The sequence below is a fragment of the Mytilus galloprovincialis genome, chromosome 2 (assembly GCF_965363235.1).
Source record: "Mytilus galloprovincialis chromosome 2, xbMytGall1.hap1.1, whole genome shotgun sequence".
Taxonomy (NCBI): Eukaryota; Metazoa; Mollusca; class Bivalvia; order Mytilida; family Mytilidae; genus Mytilus; species Mytilus galloprovincialis.
The window spans coordinates 94,936,963-94,947,468 of NC_134839.1; the positions used below are offsets into that span (position 1 = coordinate 94,936,963).

General features: G+C 34.0%; 1 protein-coding gene across 1 annotated transcript; it reads right to left on the bottom strand.

The window, feature by feature from the left end:
* Window positions 1-6,006: 6,006 nt before the first annotated feature.
* Window positions 6,007-10,102, bottom strand: LOC143064953 (mytilin-2-like). The gene is made up of 3 exons (XM_076238193.1): window positions 10,043-10,102; window positions 8,471-8,612; window positions 6,007-7,412 (listed from the first exon to the last, which is right to left on the bottom strand). Exons 2-3 carry the CDS (start codon window positions 8,580-8,582, stop codon window positions 6,058-6,060), a joined length of 1,467 nt encoding a protein of 488 aa, XP_076094308.1. The 5' UTR covers window positions 8,583-8,612; window positions 10,043-10,102; the 3' UTR covers window positions 6,007-6,057.
* Window positions 10,103-10,506: the final 404 nt, after the last annotated feature.

The window sequence follows — 10,506 nt, forward strand, 5'->3', positions numbered from 1 at the left end:
AAGGTTAACCCAATAAATATTACCTGGCTTAAAGTTGTTCTGAACTAAGGATGAGTCATACCAAAAAAACCAAGTGCTAATTACATGTAATCGAAATCTAGAGCCCTCAATATGAAAACTATAAACCACATTTTAGATTAGTTACATCCACAGAGTGAAATGAAAGATTCATAATACAAATGTAGGGAAAACGATAATAACATATTCATCAAACAACCTGATTGTTTATGTAAGTTTTCAATAGATGTAAAAACATTCTTAGATTACGAATTTCTTAAGTAATGTTGACCCCAGACGATTTAGTTTTCCCCTCATGTAATTTGAATGATCATCACCCGAGAAGATTAAGTTGCAATGTTTATACTAGAAGATTTAGTTGTAATGTCCAACCTATAGATAAGCTAATAGTTATGTTCGAACACCCAAGGATTGAGTTGTAAAAATCCCCTTAAGAGATCAATTTGTAATGTTCACCTAGAAGATTTCTGTTGTAATGTTCACCCTAGAAGATTTCTGTTGTAATGTTCACCCTAGAATATTTAGTTGTAATGTTCACCCTAGAATATTTAGTTGTAATGTTCATCTTATAGACGAGTTAATTATAAGGTTCACCTTTAACGATTTAATGGTAAAGTTCCCCGTTATACGTCCGGTAGAAGTCCGTTTCTCATTCGTTCAACATCCGTTTATCCGTTAAACGTCCGGTAGAAGTCCGATGGTGAATTTATCTTCTAGACCACCAACGGATGTATAACGGACACGTAACGGATACACAATGGAAACGAAACGGACGAGTACCGTACAAAACGGACGCCTAACGGTCGTGCAACGGACATTTTATCCGTTGGACGTCCGTTCAAAGTTTTGAACATTCTCAAAATTTTCCACCGGACAGAACGGACGTCGACGGATAAAACGTACGCTTAACGGACAAGCAACGGATATTAACGGACGTCTAACTGACATGAATGGATTGAAAAACAGTTATCCGTTAGGCGTTCGTTCGAGCTATCCGGTAAGGTGTGACCGAGGCTGAACGGACGTCGACGGATAAAACGTACGATAAACGGACATGCAACGGATATGGACGGACGCTTAACGGATTAAAACGACGTCTAACGGACATGAACAGATTGAAAAAAAAGTTATCCGTTAGGCATCCGTACAAGCTATCCGTTAAGGTGTGACAGAGGCTTAAACGATTACGTCGTTATGATAACCCTAGATGAATTTGTTGTTATGATCACCAGAGACGATTTCGTTGTTATGCTTACCCTAGAGGATTTAGGTGTTATGCTCACCCTAAACGATTACGGCGTTTTGTCCACCCTGGATGATTGATTTGTAATGCTCACTCTATAGGATTTAGATGTTATGCTTACCCTAGACAATTAAGTTGTTATGCTCATCCTAGAGGATTTAGTTGTTATTCTCATCCTGAAGTATTTAGTTGATATGCACACCCTTGATAATTACGTTGTTGTATAAAATTGAGAATACAAATGAGGAATGTGTCGAAGAGACAAAAACCCGACTAAAGAGCAGAAAATAGCCGAAGTCTACCAATGGGTCTTTAATAATGCCAGAAAATCCTGGATCCGGAATCGTGGTTTAGATGCCCCCTAAACAAAAATGTGTACCTAGTCTAGTTCAGTGACAATGGACGTCATACTGAACTCCGAAATATATAAATGAACTAGATATAAAAATTATACAAGACTTACAAAGGCCAGAGGCTTCTGACTTGGGACAAATCATAAAATATACGAGAAGGACATAACATGTATCATGCCAAAAACTAGTTATAAAATAAATGTGTTTAATTCCGATGCAAATACCCTATAAGTGAATCAATATTAAACCCAAAATATGTCCTCTTTAATCTCTATATCTCTTTTTGATAAATCTGTTTAAAGATTTTGTTAGCTTTTGAGGTGAATGCCGATATTGTTGTGCTTTGTATAGATTATTACCATAAAAAATTGGATGTGAAATACCTGAACGTACAAGATATCTGCATATTGATTATATATCTACGAATGATGTCTTTGTACCGATGACAAAATTTATTAATAAAATTTAATTGATTTATTGCATTTAAAATACATTTAGTTGTTTATTGTGTTTCAAATGTACGTCACTCCAATATTTACGGTTTTCCATTTAAATAATTACAACCATATATTTAAACCAAAAGAGTATGCTTTGAAGCGCGTCGTGGACTTTGGTCATAAAGTAAAACCTGTATAAACCGACCGGCTACGAGACTATGAAAAAGGGCCGGTTTGGACGGTGAACCGGTTTATTCAGGTTTCCGTTTTGACCGGAAGTTAATGACTTGTGACGTCCGATATTAATGTAATTAAGAGTATTGGAACTTCATAATTAGACCGGAATTCGGAAATACACAGTGTCCGGTTTACAAAGGGTATTTTCACAAAGACTTTGAAGGGGAAAAATTGGGACTTTCATTTTCGGTCGGAATGGACAGGAAACCGGTTTATTCAGGGTCCGGTTTAATCAGGTTTGACTGTTACAGTATATAAACACGTGCTCCCGCTGAATTGTCATTCCACGAGTATTTTTCAACAAGATTGCACAACCCACCCTCCCTCCCTTTAACAAACAAAATTGCTGCTCTTTTAGTTTATTTTTCAGATTACATGGTGAACCGATCCAAATGTATTGAATGTTCCTATTAGATTGTCATGTGTCATCAAAAGTGTCAGACGTTTCAATATTCATCGGCAGATCCAATGAAACCTGAATATTCAAGGAATTTGCAGGAATAATAAAAAGAGTGTCTATCATCATGGCATTCCGTTCAATATGGAAAGTGCGTTGGATGTCATCATCATGTTGATTCAACTGGCAGTGATTTATTCAAATATCGTTCATTAAGCTGTTATGGATCTGCCCAGCAGCTAGAAATTGTTATGCATTTACTGTTGGTTTCCCTTCAGTGACCAATTGTCATCAAGATTTAACTTGTTGGCTAGTTTGTTGATGTTGGTTGTTTGTTGGTTTATATTGTTGAATATTGTTGAATAAATGCCATGACAAATAATCAGCAAATTTTCAAATTTCAATTGTTTATTTGTTGTTTATATTATTCTTGCGAAAGAATGAAACAAAACAAATCTGCAGTTGTATATTCATTGCGCACATTGAATATGCAATAAATGTTTCGACTAGTTTGTGATATCGAAAACACTGGTGTTATAAATTTTCAGTACTACAGAGATTTATTCCGCTTAAATCTAATACGTTGTTACAAACACGAAATAATCGGACAAGTCGAGATATATAAACACTATAAGATGGTTACAAGGGAACGTTACCATCTAAGAGTGGATGATTAACAATAGGAAATGAAAAATTATCTCTTTTATCCTAAATCTTAGTATTTAGCTTCCCGTTAATGATATAGATATCAAGATCCAGGAAAGGGTTGTGTTCATTTTTAATATTATTTTTTATTCAAAGTAAGTTTAACAGGATAAATCGCTTCAGTGAACATGATGAAGTCGTCATTATTGATTATCAATATGTCATCCAAATATCTAAAAGTACTATTACATTTTTGTATCAGATGTTGTTTCGATGGGTCTTTGCTAATTTTAGTCATACATTGTTACTCATAATAATAAAGTTATCCTCACCCTAGTAGTTATTATGCTTATGCTTTTCATAGTGGGTAAAGTTGTTATGCTTACCCTAGACGATTAAGTTGTTATGTTCACCCTTGACAATTTTAATGTTATTCTTATTCTGGACGATTTAGTTTTTAAGCTCATCCTTGATGTTATGTTCACCCTAGAGGTTTAGGTTGTTATGCTCATCCTAGAGGATTTAGTTGTTATGCTGAACCTAGAGGATTTAGTTGTTATGCTCACCCTTGACAATTTTAATGTTATTCTTACTCTGGACGATTTAGTTTTTAAGCTCATCCTTGATGTTATGTTCACCCTAGAGGTTTAGGTTGTTATGCTCATCCTAGAGGATTTAGTTGTTATGCTGAACCTAGAGGATTTAGTTGTTATGCTCACCCTAGATAATTTAATTGTTATGCTCACCCTAGACGATTAAATTGATATGCTCACCCTAGAGGTTTCACTTGCACACCCTAGAGGATAAATTTGTCATGCTTACCCTAAACAGTTTTGTTGACAATATAGATTTTACGCTCATCCTTGATGATTTAAATAAACTCATCATAGATACCAGGACTAAATTAAGTATATACGCCAGACGCGCGTTTCGTCTACAAAAGACTCATCAGTGACGCTCGAATCCAAAAAAAATAAAAAGGGCAAAATACAGTACGAAGTTGAAGAGCATTGAGGACCAAAATTCCTAAAAGTTTTGCCAAATACAGCTAAGGTAATCTATGCCTGAGGTAGAAAAGTCTTTGTATTTTAAAAAATTCAAAATAATTGTTATGCTCACCCTTGACGATTTAGTTGTAATGCTCACCTTTTACAATTCAGTTGTTATGCTTACCCTAGAGGATTTTGTTGTTTTACTCATGATTGTTTTTGTTATTACTCCGCTAGAGAATTTAGTTGTTGTGCTCATCCTATTTGATTTAGTTGTAATGCTCACCCTAAAGGCTTAAGCTGTTATGCTTAACAAACACAATTTAGTTGTTATGCTCACCCTAGATGATTTAATTTTGAATTTCACCCTAGAAGGTTTAGTTTCTATGCTGACCCTAGATGGTTAAGGTGCTTTGCCCATCCTAGAGGATTTAGTTGTTATTCTCATCCTAGACGATTAAGTTGGTATGCCAACACTAAAGAATTTAGTTTTTGTGCTCACCCTAGATGATTTTGTTGTAATGGTCAACCTAGACGATTTAGTTAATAAGCTCATTCTATACGATTTTGTTTTTATGCTCACCCTAGACGATAAAGTTGTAATGCTCACCCTAGAGGAATAAGCTGTTATGATCACCCCAAACGATTTAGTTGTTATGCTCACCCTAGATGATTTAGTTGTGATGATCACCCCAGAGGATTTAGTTATTATATGCTAATCCTAGATGATTGAGTTGTTATGCTCAAACAAGATGATTTATGTGTTATGCCCACCCTAGACGATTTAGTTGTTATGCTCACTCTAGATGATTTAATTGTTTTGCTCACGCTAGATGATTGTTTTTGTTATTGTCACCCTATAGAATTTAGTCGTTGTGTGTTTGTGCTCATCCTATTCGATTTAGTTGTAATGCGCACCCTAGATGATTTGTGTGATATGCTCACCCCAGAGGATTTAGTTAGTATGCACGCACTAGATGATTAAGTGATTATGCTCACCCTAGATGATTTAGTTTTTTTGCTCACGCTAGACGACATTTATTTCGACTTTCTGATACTTAGATTTGAAGATTTGTGAAATAAGTTTTCATGTAATTATGACTTTTGTGGATATTTTGAATATTATTGCAACCTTGCGGTTAAATTATTGATATATGTTCCGATTAATAAATTGCTTGCTTTTCGTTATTTGTATTCGAAAGCTGTTTTAGTTGGAACGCCGATGTCGTACTTTATAAGTGTCGGTAGCAGAGTTACAAAAGGTGTTATATAATTTTTACAAATACCACTCTGATCTGAAACTGGACTTTAACACAACATCAGCAAATATTGTGCTTTTCAAATAGTAAATTTACTAAAAATGACTATTTTTAAATTGTACCAACAACATATAGAGGTAAGGTTTCCAATTTTTATCGTTGCCTTCTGTTTAATTATTATATTTAAAATCTCTGTCCAGTTCGGAAAACATTAGTTTACCAAGTCCCAAGCGCCGTACTTCTCTTTACCAGTAAAATCAAACTGTTCCTCTTCTCATTGATTTATAGTTCAACGTATTTTGAATGATAACTATAATTTATATGGTAATCGCAACAACAACACTTATCAGACGTTTCTTATTATCTATCATTGTCAATATCTAATCCTGAAAATCAATGATGTTTGATGAAAGGATGAAGACTAAGGACCCATTTAAATACATTTTATTATACTTGATATGATAAACACGGACATGTGTTCACCCTCGTTGGTTGTCAATGAATTGTTGCAGATTTCCGTTCTCTGCTAGATTCCGTATGGCAGCAGTTTGGCCGGGAGTACTAGCATTAAACAGAAACCGGTTCAACACACCTATATTAGAAATCAAGTTCTCCATGTTTCCAGTTTCACTTATAGTAACGATCATTTGTACTCGGTCCCGAGTTTGACAATAGTTTAATATCATAGTAAATGCTCGAGTATTTTCCAAAAGTTCTTGGATTTGATCGTTTCCTCCTAAAGCAAGAATGAGTTCCATTTGAGCTGAAGTTAAAACGTTATTTGTAATAATTGCAAAGGGTACTGGATAGTCTATGAATTCTTCCAAAAGATTTAATCTGGCTAATCTTTCAATCCATCGAGCAATTCTGTCATTTAGACTTACTCGTAATATTTGTTGCATGATCAATGGATTTTCGGAAACTTGCTGAAACCAGCCCGTTTCCCTCAGTGTGTTGAAAGTTCTTCTTTGACTGTTTGTATTTGCGAAATTAACTGCGTTACCACGATTAACACTGGCAATCCTTGCTAGTCTATTTGCTGCTGCCGTTGCTTGAGCATTTGCTGCTGCCGTAGCAGCCTGAACATTTACTCTTGCTCTTGCCCGATTAATTGCTCTTGCCCGACTATTTATTCTTATAGTTGCCAGATTATTTAGTCTTGTCACTGCTCGATCAGTGGGTCCATCATTTGACCCATCGTTTGATCCATCATTTGATCCTGCTGTAGCCTGGACATTTGCTCTTGCCGTTGCCCTACTGTTTGCTCTTGCCCGACTATTTGCTCTTACTCGACTATTTGCTCTTGCCCGACTATTTACTCTTACAGTTGCCTGACTGTTTAGTCTTGTCGTTGCTCGATCATTGGGTCCATCATTCGATCGATCGTTTGATCGATTATTTGATCGATTATTTGATCGATTACTTGATCGATTATTGGATCGATTATTGGATCGATTATTTGATGTATCGTTTGATCCATCATTTGAGCCATCATTTGATCCTGACGTTCTTCTTGGAATAATGTTAGACCTATACAATTTGTCAATATTTCGTTTAAATTTTCCAACACTTTCTAGAAGACCCTGAAGAATATTTAATGCGTTTTTGCTTTTTCGGGTACGATCATTATCTGCGCCACCACGTTGTGACAGTAGACTATGAAGTATTTTGAAAGTGCCTGATTGTTTATCTCTGCCATCTCTTTGTGAACCGGGTCCATTATCAATAGTTTGGACAATTTTCTGAAATGTCGAAGAATTCCGCTTAAAGGGGCGAACTTGAGCATTTTGTCTCCTATCAAGATGATATCGATTGCTATAGTTTGGATTTGATCCTGAAAAAAATGTATAACAAATAATAAAATCTGTAACTAATTCTATTTGTTTTAAAATTTATCCAGTCCTTTATTTTAACTTCAAGGTTTAAGGCAGACGAGTCCTCTAAAACTTCCTTCTTTTCGGCGCAGTTTTATAAAATTGGTTTATAAATTTGCGTAATTATCACTTACATTGATGATCATACAGACTATGATTAACACTCAAATCACTTCACCAAAAACTGGTGCTTATGACATGGGAGTGTTTGAAATACTAAGGCTTTTATACCTCAGGAAAACTGGTGCTTATGACATGGGAGTTTTTGAAATACTAAGGCTTTTATACCTCAGGAAAACTGGTGCTTATGACATGGGAGTTTTTGAAATACTAAGGCTTTTATACCTCAGGAAAACTGGTGCTTATGACATGGGAGTGTTTGAAATACTAAGGCTTTTCTACTTCAGGAAAACTGGTGCTTGTGACATGGGAGTATTTGAAATACTAAGGCTTTTATACCTCAGGAAAACTGGTGCTTATGACATGGGAGTTTTTGAAATACTAAGGCTTTTCTACCTCAGGAATAGATTACCTTAGCTGTATTTGGCAAAACTTTTATGAATTTCGGTTCTCAATGCTCTTCAACTTCATACTTTATTTGGCTTTTCATTGTAACCTTTTTGGATTCGAGCGTCATTGATGAGTCTTTTTTCGACGAAACGCGCGTCTGGCGTAAATACAAATTTTAATCATGGCATCTTTGATGAGTTTATTTGCTGGTGCAAAGGTATTTTAACCTAAAACATATCTGTTTCTGAAAATATGTTTTATCTAACTATGACACAGACATGATTGAAGTGTGAAGATCAATGTCTTTATTGATAAAAAGCTTTCCATTGACTTACTAATATACATACTGCAATACTACAATAGGATGTCTACATTTTCAATATGTCTTTCATTTAGGTCATATTGAGAGTTTCCGATTTAACAACTGGTGCAATCTTTATTTGGTATCGTATCTAATGGACGGAAAAAGATTAAAGAACATTTTGTTTGTTCTACAAAGATAACATACCTTTGCGTTTATGATTTTTCGATTGTTTATCATAGCTGTCGCCTTTTACACTCTGATAGAAACATACGAACAACAGAAACACGAGGCACAATTGGTACGTCTTTTTAAACATAGTGTTCAGAGGTTTTCACTTTACCATGATCTAAAGAAGAAAACATTGAACTAATGTTATTTATATTTATCATTCTAATTTTCATAATACTAGTACAAACAGTTGTGGTATTTGCAGTAGAAGTAGTAGTAGTAGTGTTAACAATGATAATTTCAAGTTTGCTCAATATAACTTTAATATTGTCTTGTTCTATTGCGTGCTTAGTAACTTTAAGATTTTCTTGTTCTATTAAGTGCTTCCCAAACGATTTATGGATACACATATAATTCTTATATGATTTCCTTAGAATTTACAAATGCTTAAATGTGATTAGTTTTATAAGAATTTGTTACTTTCAATTCAATGGACCAAGTTGCTGGAACTACTTTAGTAACCTAAACCCTGTAGAATTCGCTGTAAGATATGAATGGAACCAATGTTATGCCATATTGCATCTTTCTGGAAGGCCGCCGATGTCATTAAACAGAATAGCTCTTTCGTTTAAATTGAAAGGACAATCAAGGAAAACACCTATTATATTTTGTTTTCTATGACCATTAAAAATTATATCGAGATGTATTCTAATTTCGAATGTTGTGCTCTTCTAAATTCTTTCATGAACTTTGATATCACATAAGTCTGTATTTCGAACTGTCATGTTCAGATTATCCCGAAGTTTAATTGTTGAGGAAATAAATATGATTGGGAAGTTAGATTCAGACTTCAAAATGGTAAAATGATATCTTGTTCATTTTGCAAGAAGTATTGTTATTGACCTTGAATGTAAGGGACAGAAGATTGCATAACTATTTAGGGTATATGGTATGGCACCATAAGATTGTAACTAGGATAATACCAAGTTACCAATTATAGATGAATGTAAGATTATAAGATGTTGATAAAATCATAAAGCAAAATTACTTATGCTTGTATAATAAATCATAAAAAAGAAGAAGATGTGGTACCATTGTCAATGTGACAACTATCCATAAAAGTTTGCCATTTCGATAACTAAGACATGATAACTTAAGAAATAGGATACATATATATGTGAACAAAATAGAAAACAAGAGGTAAATAAATTAGTTTTGGAACAATGATTCCTTTTGGCTTCAAAGGACAGCATTACTAAAACAATGTCGTTTATACTTCAAGTTGTTCCAATGTCTCCCAAAAGTGAGGAATTTACAACAAATAAACCACAAATCAATCTTCTCAAAGTACAATAATAGTTTACCAACGATACATGCCATTATGTTGTTCTGTTTATTTCAGTTTCTATTCAAGTTGTAGATGGGCTAATGAAAAGCAATACATCTCTTAACATGTAGTAAGGGATATAATCAGCACATTTTTGTTAAAAAAAAACGAGGCCAAATAAAAATAAAAATTTTAGGGTCATATTTAAGACTGATAATGTCAAGCTTAATGAGGTAAACTATTTGTTCTGTAATATCAATAATAAACAAAAGTATACTTACAGTTCAGGAAACAATAATGTATTCTTCTTCTACAAACACATCAGTCTGGGGTTATATTTGTTAGGCATTTATATTTAACTGGGTAATTGCTTACTAATTGATAATCATACCACATCTCTTTATTTTTATAAACTATGATCAATAACACATTTAAATGCCAACAACATAAGATTTGACAATTAATTTTGTTTATATATAAATTAGCATTTTTTATAAATTTATTAATGAATTATGCAAGTCATGAGTCAGATTTCTCTGCTTAATATTATTTTCATCCACAAAAGAGCAAAATAAGGTAATTAAAATCATACTTTTAATTGAATGAGATAAATTCATTATTCTGGACTACTTAATTAATTCAGTTAACAAGAAAAACGACATCATTTTTCAAATTAAGGTGCAGGTGACTGTTTGATACATGAGGATTTTATTTAGAGGACATGAACAGATCAAATATTCAGCTC